This window comes from Lampetra planeri, chromosome 25 (assembly GCF_965212315.1).
Source record: "Lampetra planeri chromosome 25, kcLamPlan1.2.h2, whole genome shotgun sequence".
Lineage (NCBI taxonomy): Eukaryota > Metazoa > Chordata > Hyperoartia > Petromyzontiformes > Petromyzontidae > Lampetra > Lampetra planeri.
The window spans coordinates 10,955,718-10,973,568 of NC_136131.1; the positions used below are offsets into that span (position 1 = coordinate 10,955,718).

The window sequence follows — 17,851 nt, forward strand, 5'->3', positions numbered from 1 at the left end:
TCTCGCCCGCCCCGCCTCGGCCCACACAGCGGCATACAGGGGAATGCCACAGTTAGTCGAGTACCGGCGGGGTCTTCGTCTTATTCTTTCGTACGGCTGATGTGGATGCAGTGCAACAACTACGATTTCACATTCAGGTGGTCGAGCGAGATAAGGAGCAGCGGAGTTCTGTATCGCTGTGATGTCTCCTTCGTATTTGTGGATCGGGGCCATTGCGTCCATTTTATGTTGTAGGTCTGTTCTAGAGGACCACAATCGCACACTGGGGAGTTTTTAATTTTCCCATTTGTGCACGAGGTATCCGAATCTGCCCACGATCAACCAACCGGCCACCCAGCCCACATCTGTCTCACCCAACACACGGGCACACGTGTACGCACACACAAGAGACAGAGATTTCCCGTCGAGCCTTCACAGACTCTTGGGGCAAGTGCTGTTAGCGAGCACCAATGAAGGGTGGATGGTCAGCACCATGTCCAGCCACCTTTGTCTCCCAGGTGGCAATCTTTACACACCGCACCAGGTACTCATTTGAGGCTGAGTCGACCTAGGGGAGGCCCAGGGCCTCTTCAGATAATCGTCGCTGGTGTTGGTGGCCATACGCGGGAATCGAACTCGAGCACGCTAACCGCGACACTACCGTTCTTTTCACACGCACACACACGCGCGCTTACGCACACACACACACGCGCTTACACACACACACACACGTGTGCCCACACGCACTTACGCACACACACACACGCGCTTACGCACACACACACACGCGCTTACGCACACACACACGCGCTTACGCACACACACACACGCACGTGCGCACACACACACACGCGCTTACGCACACACACACACACGTGTGCACACACACACACACGTGTGCACACACACACACGCTTACGCACACACACACACGCACGTGCGCGCAGGTCATCCACCTGGCCGCCCGGCTGCGGCGACGCAGCAGCAGTGGCGGCGGGCAGGCGCCAGCTTCCCCCGCGTCCCCGTGCCCGTCACCGCCCGTCGAGCACCCCTTGCTGGGCCTGGTGGCCGTGGCGCATGCGCTGCCGCCTCCCACGCTCAGCGAGGTGCGCATCGACTGCCACATGTTCGTCACCAAGCTCAACCTCGAGCTGCGCGTCTCCTACTGCGAGAGCAGGTCAGTGCTGCTGGTGCGTGGGTGGGTGGGTGTGAGCGGGGGAATTGGGGATCGGTGGTGCGATGGTGAGAGTGGGGGAGCTGGGGTGAGTGGTGGTGGTGCGTGGGTGAGAGTGGGGGAGCTGGGGTGTGTGGTGGTGGTTCATGGGTGAGAGTGGGGGAGCTGGGGTGAGTGGTGGTGGTTTATCAATATTATTCAATACCAGTCGGAGCCAATAATGATGATTTATTAAGGCTTGTTTGATGTGGGCCTAACAAACACAGTCTTAAAAAAAATATCCCTCTTAAAGGGTTACGACATTTAATTTCTATGTTTCTAACTGTCCCCTAACAATCAAAACAATCCAGAAATGCTCAAGAGAACTTCTCAGAATGTCATGATTAAACCAACCGTGGAGTCTACTGGAGCCTGGGTGGGGAATCTCAACAGTGAATGTCATCATTAGCACAATGCGCCGACTCTAAAGACCAGGAGCTTCAAACAATGTGCGTGGGACACGAGTAAGGACAGAGTGAGCCTCGTCTCGTACAAGTAGGGGAGAGGTGGACCGTTCCAAGAAATCGGTTTTGTTCTATTAATAACAACAATGTGCACAGTTGTGGCCGAGCGTAGGCTAGAGAACAAGGGTGCAGTGGGCACAGCTGCCTTTGTCCAAAGTGAGACAGCTTAATGACGGCGACGAGCACTCGTCTCATCGCGGGCAATTTAACTGTTCTCTGCCACTAAGGCGCGTCGCCCGCGAGAGTTGCGCAAAAGAGCCATCGTTATACAACAGGTTTCCAAGCAACCTACGTGTACGCAACATCCTTTCTCGGCGATGTCCCCTCCCTTACTCCACCTCCCGCGATGCCCTCCCTCCATGTGAACAGCGCTACTTAATTGAATAAGCACACCCCCACTGAGTTCCAAGGCCGTCGCGCAGGGAAATGAATGAATTGGCTGTACCCACGCCTTGGTGGACGGCCAGCCGCGGACCATCGCATGACAGCAAACGATGGCGTTTCGTCCGTCGCTTGGCTTCGTTGTGGTTTGCTTTTGCGGTTTTTGCCACTTTGGTGATCCGAAGCCTCTCCTACAAATCGGACTCATCCTGGCCTCTTGAGATCTCATCCAGCCGGTTGAACAAAGATGGTGGTCACTGCACGGTGCGGCGCTTTTCAGATGCGCTTCTGCGGCCGTCTGGAACGCTCTTCCTTCCAATATTAGGAAGCCACTATATGCTTTTAAATAATCTCGATAGAAAACTCATTTCTTTAGAACTGCTTCTTGTGTTGCATCTGTTGTCGTTTCCCCCACCGCACCGTCCGATTAGCATAGTTGGCTACGTACGGTGCGAAAGAAGTTCAACACGTACAACAAAATCAACTTGTGACTTGAAACTTGAACGCACCACCACTCCGAAAGCCACCGGTGGTTCTTGAGCGGCGCCGGTTTTTCTGCAGCAGTCTGACCGCCTGTTGGACAGCAGCTGCTTACGCTTCAAGGGGCGCTCACACTGAGCGCGACATCACTCCCATCCTCGCCAATTTGAATTCAAAGGAGGAAAATACGGAGCACCGTCAAATATAAAGCGGAGGGTAAACGTAGCGGTGGAAAATGAGATTGTAGGGTGGAGTGGCTCTTGTACTGTGCCATGAACCCAGCGACCCAAGTTCAATTTCCAGGCCACGGCCAGCATCAGTGTCAAATTATAGCTGAATCGGTCAGATGCGCCACCTCTTCATCCAACCCACGCTGACCAGAGTGGTGAGGTCACTGCATGGGGAGGCCTTCATCCAATAGTGGAATGAGGAAGAGATTGAAATCATTGTTATTTTTTAAATTAAATAACATGTTTATTTATTGTGAGTGTTTGTGATGAAGATTTTCGCTGCTGAGGTCATTGGGTAGCTTTGCTCTTTCTATTGTTCACCCTGCAAGTCAATTACAGTTTACAAATTAAATTCAGCGAACTGTGACCGCATCTCAATGTGCTGAAGAGAAAACGTGGACATTTTTTCATCTTATAGAGAGAGGCAGTCAGTCATAGTGTAGTGAGTCACTCAGAGACACTAATAGTAGGAGGCACTCTATTTATTATAGCCTCCACAGGTACAGGGAGTGACAGCTAACAGGCTGCCTGATCAACAACGCCGAGGAGGTGAAGACGGTGACGAAGACTCCAGCAGCACGGCGGTTCCACTCCTTGAATCCACCCAGAGTGGCCTCGCTCCGCCCTCGGCCACGCCCCCTTTCTAGAACCTACTAGAAGGTTTCCGAGCTTTACCTCACGTGCCCCGTCTATCACCTTTGCACCACATCTCTTTCTCCGGCTCATCACGTGACCCGCTGGCAGACAGGGCTGCCCGCAACCAGCGCTACGCGCCATAGTGACCCATTCCATGTCACTACAATAGGAAGAGGAAAAAGGAGGGCCTTGAGCCGAGCCTTTAACAGGGCTGGGGAGTTATCAGCAGATGGCTGGGGGAAGGGAGTCCCAGACTGAGGACAGCAGAGGAGAATAAGCTACCTCCCGATGAGCAAAGGTTGCCTGGGACAGAGTGGGTGGATTGGGGTTGCCACCTCTGAGGTACAAAAAACCAGGACATATGATGGTGAGAAGAAATATCTCGCAATTTCAGAAGATGGGAGAACTCCACTTATATGCCATTACCTTGAGTGGTGAATGATTTTGTTGGAACTGACACAAACCTGGACTTACAGTGCTCTGGGAAGACTCACACATTTTTCCAGGAAAGCTACCTCAAGTAGAGGATGATCCTAGGAAAACCAGGACAGGTGGCAACTCTTGTGTGGAGGGGAGTAGAGTGAGGTTGAGAGGGGAGAGGTTGGCAGAGGATAGCCCATAGAGCAACCTAGGTACATGTTTTATCTTTTGTTGTTGAGCTTAACAAATGCATCCGTGCATTCATAGGTTTCCTGGTTCTCACCAGATTCCCAGGTGTGAATAAATCCCTCTGAGCCAAACTTTATCTGCTGCTCGAGTGTAACCTCAGAAGCCTGCGACTCTGCGCACAGGTGCACACAGTGATTGCGGAATCGTCTGCGTTTCCTCGGTGTCACGTGGGGCTGTGCCCTTGCCTGGAGGAGCATGTGCTATGGGATTATTAAATGTTTTTATGCCACGCCCCACTACAGTAAGTGACCTGCGCCGCAGTGAGTGGAACACGGCCAGGCCTGTTTCATTGTGCAGTGGAGTCCATGGCTTGCTTTACTGATTACCCAAAGCAGGTGCGGTTGTGTGTTGTCACGTGTGTGTGTGTGTGTGTTCACGTGTGTGTGTGTGTTCACGTGTGTGTGTGTGTGTGTGTGTTCACGTGTGTGTGTGTGTGTGTTCACGTGTGTGTGTGTGTCTGGGAACGGTAGTGTAGCGGTTATCTCGCTGCGCTACGAACCTGGCGACCCGGGTTCGATTCCCGCTCACGGACAACATCTGTGACGATTATCTTCACTAGGTTGACTCAGCCTTAAATGAGTACCTGGTGCAGTGCGTAACAACGTCGCCACTAGGGAGACAAAGGTGTTTGGGCGTGATTATGGCCACCCACCCCCTCATGTGTCGTGCCGGCCATCATAGGTGATGCTCGCTAACAGCACTTGCCCCAACATTATATTAAGGTTATACGGGGGATCTTTGTCTTTGTCTTTGTTTGCCCAGTGTAGATAATTTACTTAAGTTGAGTAACTAATTTAATCTGTTGATTCATTAAAATTTCTCGTATCTGCTCTGATGTGCTGGACACCTGCGGTGGATTCTGGATTTGAGTGTTATCTTTGCGAATTGCTCCTTTCATTGCCACGGATAAGCACGGATAGTAGGGTGCATTTGCTTCCACGTGAGATCACTGAATTTTCTCTGACACGCAGAAGCTAAGATAATAGGATTAATCGTTGTAAGATAAAATAGCTATCTGCTGTTAATAGTAAAAAAAGTTAAACTCATATTCGACTGCATTTATGCACAACATATAATTACATGTATACGTATCCCTCTGTTAATCCACTGCTGAATGAAGGCTTTCTCACACCGTTCCAGTCATTGGGGTTGTTTGACCATACTTCACTAGCGAGCGAACGTTGGTAAAAGTACGCGCCGAACACCCGTTCAGATATCACTCGTCGCTGATCTCAGCCATGAATGGGAATCAAACTCAGGTCACCGGCTCTGCTAACCGCTGCTCCGCCCAGTTATAATGCTGACATCGTTCCACAAGAGCATTGTCACCAACTTGGCACAATACTGGGTTTTGACGAACCTTGCATCATTCTTGGCATTGGCGCAGAGATATTAAAACGTTGCCAGCGAGTCTGTGGCAGCCTATTGAGGCGAAGTCGCGCTAACCACCACGCCACCAATCCACCGCGTAAAAGATACCGTTCTCCTACATGACCGCCTGCCTTACGCTAACGATTGCTTTTCGTTCATGTTTGCCAGCAGTCAGTGAATGCTATTTGGCACTGATCTGCCAATCCCATTGAGAATAGTAGATTTGCATTGACTTTCAACTGACCAATGCTTTACCCATAGGACGCCGCTTGGTTTGATGGATGAGATGGTAGCTGGCACTGCTTAGAGAGCCCAGGGTGTGCTCAGTCGCATGGACAGTCATTACGATGTGACGTAATGACCCATGTCACTAGCCAGTGGTTTGCTTACTGCTCATGGCTAATGCTGTTGCAGTGACCCTAAAATCAGCAACTTTATTCGTACAGTATTGTGGTGGAGCGGTAGTGTAGTGGTTAGCGCACTGGGCCATGAACCCTGCCATCTGAGTTTGATTCCTGGACCTTGCTATCATCAGTGGCCAGTGGCATCTGAACCTGTCCTGATTTAAAAACAACCTCATGACTGATTACATTGTGTGGAGGCCTTCATCCAGCAGTGGACTGACAGGGTTTGAAATTGTTGTAAATGTCAGTCAAACTCGTCACAGTGCATTACTACATACACTCCAGCCAGATATCTTCACGTATATATTTTGATACAATTATGGCTATATTTACATATGTACATAAAATGAAAAATATCAGAGTAATCACTACTGATGAAACTGGTGTTTCAACTTTGAACGTTAACCTTTTTATCGAGGAACAAATTTGTCAGTCATTCAAGTTGTGTATTTTTAAACGACCTCTTGAGTGATTGTCTTATTCCCAACCTGATGGAATGTGGAATCAGGCCACTAAGAAAGCCCTCTTAGACCAACAGCGTTCCCACGGGAACGATAGGGACCCACATTTCATCAACAGCACTCCGCTGTGGGTTGGCTCTTTATTTCTCTGCTCGTTCCTCTTACATTTTTCGATTTTAAACGATTAAGCCCAATAAATAAGCACTCTATTAATGACTCTTGTGGGAGCTTTCGCGAATGCAATGAAGGAAACGGAACATTGGGGCTTAAAATACAGTCCATTTTGTGTGGCGCGCCGTTGCTGAAAATGTCACGGTATAATAATAATAGGGGGCCTGAACTCGCTAACCCTGATATCAGAGGCAATCACAATTGCAGGAGACCACCTGCTCGTTCATCTGTAGCAATAGATTGACATCTTTTCTTTAACTTATTTATTTTGTTCGTGAATTATTTGCACTAAAAGTATTTTTTGGCAATTTTTTTTGTTAGTTGTTACCCACATGTTTTCTTTCCAAATTTTGCAAAAATATGTCATTCCCGTCCCCCGTCCCGTCCCCCAAACCCTCAGACCCCCCACCGATTGTATCCCGATTGTGCTGCGGCCGTCACGTCATGACATGAAGAATCAATTCACATTCTCCCGCAGAGTAATTCTACCCTTGGTGTGTTAGCGGACGGCCCCCGGAAAGCGGATATCATATAGCTACCTCGGAAATCTATTAAAATACACCTGTTTGTCTACACAGCACAGGGCAGAGCCTCCTGTCCCACTCTGCATGAAGGAGGCAATGTTTTAATTCCCAGAGCTGGAATTTAACCAAATGAAGTACAGTACCAAATTTAATGTGATGGGGTTTGTTGTTTGTTCTTGCGGTTATTGGTTGACGGGGCTGGAGTCGATCAACACAATGCGCTGGAGAACCCGGTTGATATCACAGGCAGCTGCCTATATTGGAACACGGTGGTGCCAGATCAGTGCCCTGACCTCTGAACCACCCGGCCACCTCCAATTTCCACCTTTTATTTATATTGATTTTTAACCGGTGAAACCTTCACCACCACTGGTGAAGGTTTGTAACCTTCTTCTTGGTTCTTTCGGTGAAGTCACGTTGAAGGGAAATAATAAAATAATAAAAATAAAACATAAAATACAATTCTCACGACGTTTCGGCCACAACACAAGCAGCCGTTGTCAGGTGAAGAACAGCCACAACGCAAGCAGCCATCCTCACCTGAGGACGGCTGCTTGCGTTGTGGCCGAAACGTCGTGAGAATTTTATTTTATTATGTTTTATTTTTATTATTTTATTATTTCCCTTCTACGTGACTTTACCGAAAGAACCAAGAAGATGAATCCCTGCAGTCACGAAAGCTTTAAATCGAAGTTTGTAACCTTGTCCAGCAAGTTGTCCTCATTGTGCTTATTATATAATTTAAAAAAATAAGATTATGAGATGAATCACACAACAGCATACTGTTCTGAATCATTCCTGTAGAAAAGAGTTTTGACGGAATAGAAAATGTGTCCAGAGCTCACTTGAAAATATCCCAGATTTAGCTCTGTGATATCCGCTTCTGTGGGCCGTTCTCGAACACAAGCATTTGCACCACTGTGCGAGAGATCCTCATGGATACTTCTGCTCATGACATGATGCCATTTGTACAATATGGTTAAAAATGGTGAAGAATTAAACGTTTTAAAATGGTCAAATGTGACCAGAGTGGTGATTTGCTTACTGGAAAAAAATACCAGGTCCAAGTTTCCCTCTATATAAAAAAAATGAAAGACTAAAAATGTCTGACTACCATTACAGAAAATTGAGTGTTTTTTTTTTAATGACACAGAACAGTGAGATCTGGGGGATAAGGGATAGGTTGAGGCCAAAGTCAGTAACTTCCCTGATGAATTATTTGGGAAGGTCATTCTGAAATCTCTTCTCCCCTCTCCTGCACATGTATGTACATGTGTGGGTTGTGTGTGTGTCGCGGTTAGTGCACTGCGCTACGAACCCGGCGAACCCGAGTTCGATTCCCGCTTATGGCCAACACCAGTGACGATTATCTGAACCGGTCCTTGGCCACCGCTAGGGCGACTCAGCCTCAAATAAGTACCTTCTGTGGTGTGTGAACATCGCTACTGGGGAGACAAAGGCTGTCGGGCGAGATGATGGCCACCCACCCCCTCGTGTGCCGTGCCGGCCTTCATAGGTGCTTGCTATCATCACTTGCCCCAACAGTCTATTAAGGCAATACGGGGATCTTTGTCTTTATCTGTATGATATGGTCCCATCAGTGAGCTTTCCGGCAGGTAAGGTTGCTTTAGCTGGGCTATGCAGCTGGTATGCCGAGCCACAACTCGCCCTCTCGGCTTCTGTTTGGCTGGATATTGGGCGCTACAGAAGGTTAAACGGGCATGACACGGGCTACGGAAGAGATTTGCTGATGTCGTATGGGAAATTTGGACCTGAGTGGACTTGCACGTATGTATGTTGAAATTATTTAGCACCGTACGTAGCCAACCGTACTAATCGGAGTTGCGGAATGATTGGTGACAGCGGTGACAAGATCGGCCTCTGTGGAGGAGGCAGTGAAGGATGCTACTGTGCCGTTGGAGGTAGTCGCCCTCCAGCAACAATGGAGAGGGGAGGAGCGACGCTCACAACAGCGAGCGAAGAGCTGGGCAGGCTAAAACTCAAAATTAAATGATTGTTAATTTGAGTGGACAGGTGGCACATCTGCCAGTTATCTCAGTTTGCCCACAACAGCTGGGACTATCCCACTGCCTCGTGCCAGCAAGCCGCCGACACTTCACCGTGGCCACAAAGTGCACCTAGCCTGGAACAAGCACTGGGGTTGACGTCACCGGCACTTAGTGGCGAATGTCGACTGCTGTGGCTGTGCGTGAGCAGGATAAGCGACTACATGGACCACACAGCGAGCGACATCGTGGGCAAGAGCTGCTACCACCTGATCCACACGGAGGATGTGGCGGCGCTGCGGCTCAGCCACTTGGATCGTGAGTGTCCCCATTTCACTTTGGAGACGCGAGGTTGGGGCCGGTAGCCGCCGTGGAGCTCGGGCCCCCCCCTCCCTAGCGCACGCACTCCCAACCCCAGTAGCACAAAGAAAGCGGCGGTTTGTGGAATCCGTGCAGGTCATCCCCCCACCCTCCCTCCCGAGAAAAATTGCAGCTGCGAGACCTTATTTGTGCCACATTTATGCCCAGGGTTGTCGGATGATCACCATTCAATCTGTCCATCGTTTCAATCTGCTCATTGCAGCTTAGAGGCCACTTAGCGGCTGACGCTGAATCCTGCTTTTACTTACGCAAGTTGATTCGGGGATTGTGGCGTCTGCTTAATTGTGGCGATGCTTTAAAGCCCCTTGCGTTTGTCACGGCTTTGTTATTGTAAGGGAAAAAATCTGTGCTCTTCGCAATCAATAACCCTGCTCTCTCTGTCCACCCACCGGCCCAGGCAGCCATCTCCTACCCTCACTCCATCACCGCACAGCCACTTTTCATAATGGCTAACGGATACACTTGACTTAATGGTCCGCTCTTAATGTTATTCGCTTGGCCCGTCGTGTTTTTTGGCCGCCGTGCAGTGATAAACAAGGGACAGTGCATCACCAACTACTACCGATGGCTGCAGAAGTGCGGTGGCTACATCTGGGTGCAGTCCACCGCGACCATCACCATCAACACCAAGAACGCGGACGAGAAGACGGTCGTGTCGGTGAATTACGTGCTAAGGTCCGAACCCTCTCGCACTCTCGCACCCTCGCTGCCGACGACGGGCAAGTCGCCCGCACGAGGCCTGGCTGTTGTCATCGCTGGGTTTACTCTCCGTCGCCCCGATATGCCGGCGTGGTAGCTAATTGGCACGTTTTGCTCCACGTGACAAACCTTACGGACTGGCTGCGTCAGGCGGCGGCGGGTTAACGACACGCTTGAATTAACGCGACCTAACCCAAACACCTTCTTTGTGAGTCATGTTGGGCGCGAAAGCCTGCGTGTTAGATTCGTTCACTAACGACGGTCAACAAATTGTAATCATTCCTCGTCACATGGGTGCACGGATACATTAGAAACTAAAACTCCATAAATATATTTTACCAGGTGAGGCCCACTGAGCTGTATAGCTCTTATTCATAGGCGACCTGCCCACAAATGATAGCTCAACGTAGTGGCTTATCGTGCGGACGTTTATAGCAGCCAAATACTGCACATGCATAATTCTAAATGTGGAGCGAAAAACCAGAGGCCCCTATTTTCCACGCGACCACGGGAAGAACATGCAAACTCAAAATATACGGCAGGCGTCAGATTCGGGATCGAACCCACGACCTCCTGCGTACCGGGCGAGGGAGTTAACATCTCGCCACCGCTGTGTGCAATGTGACCTCCGGGTGAGAGGTTTCTTTAGAAATGTAATTTTTTATTATTCACACTGCAAGTGAAAATGACAAAAAGTATTTGCGCCAATAACGCTGCCACCCCCCGCAGGAGGGTGAATTGTTTAATGATAGTTGGCGTGTTGAGCAATAGCCCTGAACACATTGTCTGAAACATTGTTTAATTAATCATTTTTCCTCTTTTAGGCAATGTTCTTCGTGAATGTGTTGTCATTTTGTTGCTGTTGTTATTCGTGCACGTCCACCGCCACCACCTCCAAAGCAGTATTGCAAAGAAATATATCTAAATCGATACACGTAAGGTGAACTGTGAAATATAACCTGGGCATTGTGCAAAGTGGCACAGGTGTCACGGTTTTTATTCACAATGTTGCTGTGCAGGCGCATTTGGATTCCATACAAATCTGAAATGTAACTGCATTGTAAATGGATCGTTACACACCGTTTTTGCAATACCTGAAGTTGAACATTGAAAATATATATTTTTTTTAAAGCCTTTATCGGCAAAATGTGCTTTTCAGGGTATCTGAATATGGGTTAAAATGCCATCATTGGGATCATGATACTCGCTATTCACCATGGTTAAAATATTTTCGAGAGACATTTCCAGGTCGTGTGCATCGCACATAGGAGACATTACTAAGATGCACAAATGCATTTTCCCATTGCACCAGATTGCAGCGTTTAGTCTAGCAATGGAGGCTTTCTCAAAAACACACAATTATGCAAAACCCCTGTCAGTTATCTTGACTCGGATTTTGCGAGTCAAGATGACTGCGTCTATTAAGAGGCCAAAGCGCCTGAGGATCAATGCAATACACTCGTTGTTGTAATGTCAATTTCGCAGTGATGCATTGGTACCTTAATGCTCGATGAACCTGGTAACCTGAGTTTGATTCCTGGCCAGTCCTGCACACCTCCCCCCCCTCGCCTCCCCACACTTTTACCAACCCACAATGACCAGAACGGTGAAATATAGTCAAGCAACCTCTTCGAACAACACTGTCTTCATCCATCCCACTGAAGCTATGCACCTTATTAGGAAGCCACTGGAGCCATGCACTTTGAAATCTCTTTTGAAAACTCATTTCTTTGCTTTTCGTGTTTCATTTGCCGCCCTTCCCCCGCACCTCCGATTAGCACGGCTTGTCCATGTACGGTGCAAAAGAATCTCTACCCAGCAGTGAATTGACAAAGGGGGCTGTGAATGATGATTATGATCATTCTTAAATGTCAGATGTGGTGTGCCCTTTAGTGGGCAAATTGGCAATGGAAGGTGAAATCAACACGGTTAAATGTGTGGTGCTCGCGTGGCTGATGTGCAGTCTGCTCTGCGTTGACCCGCGGTGTGTTTGCCGGGCGTTCTTCTCTCAATCAGCAACCTGGAGATGAAAGGGTGCATTTTGGATCTTCAGCAGATGCCCAGCCTTGCTGAACAGACCACGGAAATATCAACCTCTGACTCAGAGACAGAGGCAAAAGGCAAGTAGAGAAAGCATCTTTTTTTATTAAATCGATATATCGACAGAGTGTGCTTTGTATTTAGTTCCTTTCTCAGTATAATCTTTTACCCAAAGGTTAATAATGATTTCTATAAACTGCTTCACTTAGGGATAAGCCGTAGGGTATAGATAGCGGAGCGAGCGACCAATGATTAGTGAGCACGCCTGGTCATGAAGGTTTTATAAAGTCCACACAGCATCCTGGAATAAAGGATATGCATGGTCTGTTGGGGAGTGGTGGCGCAGCGGTTTGACGCACTGCACTGTTATGAACCTAGCAGTCGGAGTTAGACTCCCAGGACGCGGCTACTGACATCGGTGGTGAGCAATATCTGAACCGATCTTGGGCACCACCCACTCCGCCTCCTTTACTTCACCAACCCGCATCAACCAGTGTGGTGAAACATGGTCGAACAACCACCATGGCTGCCATGGCACATGGAGGAAATCAAACAATGGCGGATTGACAAAGGGCCGTACATTGTTATGGTCTTATCTGTAACATTCGGTTTTAGAACTTTGCCTTATCACAAGTGCCTATGTGCTATCGCGTGCGGTCACAATAGCGATGACAACCGTGAATGACTTTGTACGAACCAAAGGCCCACAATGTTGAAGCGATATTATCAATAGTGATGAGTAACACGTGTTAAAAAGTATATTTTGTGTTACTCGTTTGATATTTTAAAAACAAATTCTTCATTTTCCTACGCTGCCCTCTGTGACACTGGCGTACGCTTGAGATCACGGACGCAGTTCGCCGCTGCGCTTTGTTTTTAAAACCAAACGAAATAAATTTTGTCGTACGTTGTCACGTTGCAGAAGAGAACAACGAGCCGTTGAGATGCGTGGATGGCCGCCTCGGGATCATCGAAAACAGCGTCATCATGGAGCCCATTCGGAAAGCCACGACGATATCACGGACGGACCCAGGCCATACCCACTCGATACAGCAACAGCAGCAGCTACCTGCCCGCATTTGCCAAAGCTCACGCGAAGACAATATGAAAAACGACAGCAGCTCGGACAACCTTGATGATGACGATGATGAAGATGACGACGACAACGATGACGACGACGACGATGAAGACTCGGACGCCCAGTCTGACAGCTCCGATCTGTACGAGGGGCCAAAGGTCACGGAGCAACCCAGAAGGACTGTCCTGTCCCGAGGCGTCAAAACCCAGCGGCAACGGAGGCTGAGAAATTCCGATCGGCACACGGAGGCAAAGGCTACGGAGGGCCAATCGATGTCATCGGACAGCGACCGGGACTCGATTGATGGCTGCGACAGGCTGGAGGTGTCAAAGAGCAGGATGCAAACCTCCAGCCGACTCAGGAAACGACGGAAGCGATCCCTGAGGGACAGGAGCATCGTGGGCCCTAGGAAGTGGACGCTGGATGTCTCGCGGGCGGATAAAGTAGAGTCGCCGCTGCCCGCCGCCGTGCACTTGGTGACGCCGTCGCTGGACTTCGAAAGGCTGCCGAAGTTCAGGCTGGAGGTGTCCCCGCGCTCGGCCGACGGGATCGCCCCATCCTGGGCGTGCCTGCCCAACCGCGAGATCCTCCGCGGCGACTCCGACTTCAGCATGGTGGCCGAGCAGCTCAACTCGTCGAGCGTCCACTCGAGCCAGACTGCGCACATCCTCAACGAGGACATCCCCGAGAGCGTGCTCGCATCGCCCGAAACCGACGAGGTCGCCGACGAGAAAGAGGAAGGGGGGCAGCAGCGGCCGCAATCGGTCAACAACGCCTCTCCCGGCTCCCCGTCGGCGACCGGCAGCACCACGGCGTCCCGGCACCGGCAGCCGTCGCCCCCTCTGCCCCTCTCGCCGCCCGTGGCGAGCGTCGCCTCCCTGCTGTACACGGCGGGCGAGCTGGAGCTGCTGCAGAGGCTCCAGCAGCAGGCCGGACTCGTGCTGCCGCTGGCCGCGGCCGCCGCCGCCGCGTCGGCCTCCGCGCAGCCGCGCGTCTACACGACGGGCACGATCCGCTACGCGCCGGGCGGCGACGCGCCGGCGGCGGGAGTCGGCGGCGCGGCGCCGGCTCCCGGCTCCGACGCCGGCGCGGCCGCCGGGCCGCACGCCCTGCGGCCGGCGCCGCCGTTCAACCTCATCGAGCTGAACAGCGCCGCGCTCCGGCTCGACCCCAAGGCGTCGGCCGACGTCATTTACCAGCACGTGCAGAGGATGGGCGCCGCGGCGGCCGCGGCGGCCGCGGCCGCGGCGCAAGCGGGAGGGGTGCTGTCGGCCGACCAGCTGCCGCTCGGAGCGGCTACGACGGCGGCCGCTGCGGGCGGAGTCATCACCACGGCGGAGGGCCTCTTCTCCGGCCTAGCGTTCCCAGTTTACACCATCAGCCTGCAGCCGGCGCAGGCCGAGCGCAAAGACGAATGATGATGCGGTGCGAGCGTGGATGGTGGTGTCCGTGCGGCGGGCGTGCGTGCACGTGTGTGTGTGTGTATGTGTGTAAAAGGCAAAGATCGGTGATATCAGAAGCTGTCCGGGACCTCCCGTTACGTTCGACTCGGCCTTTAATGAGTAGCCGGCGCATTGTGTAAAACGTCGGCGCTAGGGAGACAAAGGTGGCCGTGCGTGGTCCTGGCCACACCCGCCCCCTTGCACACCGTGCTGGCACTTTCCCCGACTGTGTAAAAGGCCGCACAGGGGATCTTTGTCTTTGTGCGCCTGTGCCTGCGTGTGTGCACACGCGTGTGTATTAGCGTACGTCTGCTTAGGCGTGTGCGCGTGTCTGCATGTGTGCATATGTATTCTGTTCGTCTGCGTGCATGCGTTGCGTCCGTGCGCGATGCAGGCGGGCGCGCGCCGCTGTCTCTGCGGAGAGACGCGCTGCGCCACGCGGTTCACAGACGGCCTGCGGGGATGCACGTGGCACGCACGCTTCAGTTTTACCGGTGCCGAATGCTTTTATTTTTTTAAACATGTTTATGCATTCAACCGTTCCGTCCATATCACGCCGTATGTACGTGTGCCAACGCTTCACGAGGGACCACGAGGATGGCTAGCATGAGCCAGCAATTACGAAAACGTGCCAAAATGTTTTGTTTTCTAGCTTTGTCTTTTTTTTAATATTGGAAACAGCGAGTGCGGTGCAATGGGAGACACCCCCCCCCCGCCCGTAGCCAAAGTGAGTGCTACTTATCGCGTGACGAACGACCGAAGCGTGAGGACAACATCAGCGGCCCCCTGAATCTGGCTCGTGTCACCATATAGCCCCGCAAATAATAATTGCTACAAGCTAAGATATTATGTGTCCGGCTAAATTCATTGTGGCGAGGTGTGTCGCGGTTAGCGGCCACATTCATCTACCGCGACGGTTTCTTTTTGGCGAGATTTCCTTGCGAATAACAATTGAACTTAAACTTATACGCGTGCATTACATTCGAAATATATATTTATTTTTAAAGGTGCTATTACCATTGTGGGTCTAGTGCCATGTAAAGTATTGGTAAAAAAAAACAGCACTTTGATAAATAACAAAAAACGTGTAATTAATATATAATGAAAAAATAGGGTGCTTGAAAGTGTTCTAATTTATTGGGGGAAACAAAAACACAACCGCCAGAAATTTCCAGTCACTCGAAGGAATTATTTGCAGGATATGGTGAGTGTGCCAAGATAGTGTGCATTATACCCTGCTACTTTAAGCTTGCTCAAAGGAATATATTTATTTGCTGAATTGTTTTTGAGTAACGAAACACACAAGTGCACAACTGCACTTTTTTTCTCAAATCAAGCTGTTAGAGTTAGTATAAACGGGTGTTTGCTTGAAAGTATTTTTCGTTTCGCTATCTCAGTTCGTCCGTTGACTTAAAATAATTTTGTACTGGCGAGAATGAGTTTTGACAGAGGGGAAAACTGACTAACCATCGTTGAAGTGCATGTTACACATTTTTTTTATCAAATGGAAAACGTCAGCATGCATTCAAGGATAGTAACGCAAAAAAAAACTATTCAACTTGACTGACAATGTTGGTTGCTACAAAGCTGCAAAAAAAAAAGGAAAAAAAAACTAAAAATATCAAACTGTGAAACTTGTCTTACGAGAAATGTAAGCAAGGATTTGTGAAAATGTACAAATATTGCTGTTGGTCCATTTGCTATATTGCCTGTCAAAAGAAAAAACTGTCGCAACTTGTGATTTGATGAGCTCCAGTGCTGTTGCGTATGCTTCATTCAATCGGGGACCTCAATGAGATTGAGAGATTCTCTCACATTTTTGTCTTATTTGTTCTCTTGGTATAAATATCTGTCACGTGTGCCATGAATATCAGTTAAACTGAGGCCATCTAATGCAAATGTGCGCAGTACAGTGGATCAAATTATATTTTTTAGGATTGTAGATTTTCGTCTTTTCGTTTCTTGCTTGAGTTTTTTTTTAAGTAGTTATTTCGGGCGGGGGGAGGGGGGATTTTTTTGTAAAGAAAATTTATTGTGTAATTGTAACTTTCTAAAGCGCGTTACAAGCTGTTACAAAAAAAATCAGGATATATCGTTAAGGCCTCTGTGTTCCTACACCAGACGGTACGTCTGACGACGTATATCCACTTGATTCAAGTGCCAGAAATCTTAGAGTTGCATGATATTTTTTTGATCTATGACATTATTAAATATCTCACGATGTTCTCAACAGTCTTTTTCTACGGTTTGGTTCGAACTTCAAACGCATCGTTCCTTTCTTGGGTTCACACACACGAGCGAGAAGACCCGCACGTGCCGGTCGATGTCATCGCACTTACACCTACATTCACAACGACTGCTTTTTACCATTTGTGGTGGATCCTGTTGACCGTGGTTGGGCCCATCGTTGACCGACGAAACTTGTCTGTCTCTCTCTTTTCTTTTCTGAAGAAAATTACTAAAAAGGAAGTAAATTGAAGTTGAAATAAATTTGTCTCCCTCGATTATTTCCGATGCATTCAATTCATATTGCTGAATCAACAGCCTTAGGGGTATGTTCTTTTAGTGACTGGGATCACAAAAAAACAAAACACACGCAACACACATTGTTTGGTATTTGAGCAACACTTTTAAATGTGAAAAGGAAATCACAAAATCTCACACCAAGTTGGGTGACGATCACCCAGAATGTCCCGGTGGTGTCATCAGATCTCAGAAGCTAAGCAGCCTTGGGCCTGGATAGCACTTGGATGGGTGACCAGCATGCGTCAACGACAGGTGGAGCAGGCGTTGCGGGTCGAAGAGGGTCGTGCGGGAAAATCTAAAATCTGTTCTGCACTCGACCCCCCCCGGGCACCCCCGCAACCTTCACCAAGTGGCGCAGAGCAGTGCGGTGAAGTATGGCCAAATGTCCCTCGTGGCTCGAAAATTATGGCGGATGGCCTCATCGTCCAGCATGGGGTTCGACAATACGGGCTGTGCACGTGCCGGATTGATATTGAATTGCGAATGTCTTCACTTCATGCCCCCGTTCATTTTAACCGAATAATCGCTCATGGCAATGAAGTGCATTTTTTTTTTGTGGGGGAGGTTACAATGCCACGTTTGTAACAAACGAAACACAAATTGTAACTGTGAACACGACATTTCATGAACATTTGTGCCTGGTATCATCATATCTGAGAATTACATTATACTCGCTTATACATAATTACGTCTGAA

General features: G+C 49.5%; 1 protein-coding gene across 1 annotated transcript in view; it reads left to right on the forward strand.

Moving 5' to 3' along the window:
• The window catches only part of LOC144727449 (neuronal PAS domain-containing protein 3-like), a 206,408-nt gene extending 189,289 nt beyond the window's left edge, over positions 1-17,119 (forward strand). Inside the window, exons 7-11 of the mRNA XM_078606286.1 lie at positions 927-1,156; positions 9,201-9,307; positions 9,898-10,045; positions 12,086-12,189; positions 13,032-17,119. Of these exons, the coding sequence (XP_078462412.1) occupies positions 927-1,156; positions 9,201-9,307; positions 9,898-10,045; positions 12,086-12,189; positions 13,032-14,605 (2,163 nt within the window). The 3' untranslated portion in view covers positions 14,606-17,119. The remainder of the gene's footprint in view (positions 1-926; positions 1,157-9,200; positions 9,308-9,897; positions 10,046-12,085; positions 12,190-13,031) is intronic.
• The last annotated feature ends 732 nt before the right edge of the window (positions 17,120-17,851 follow it).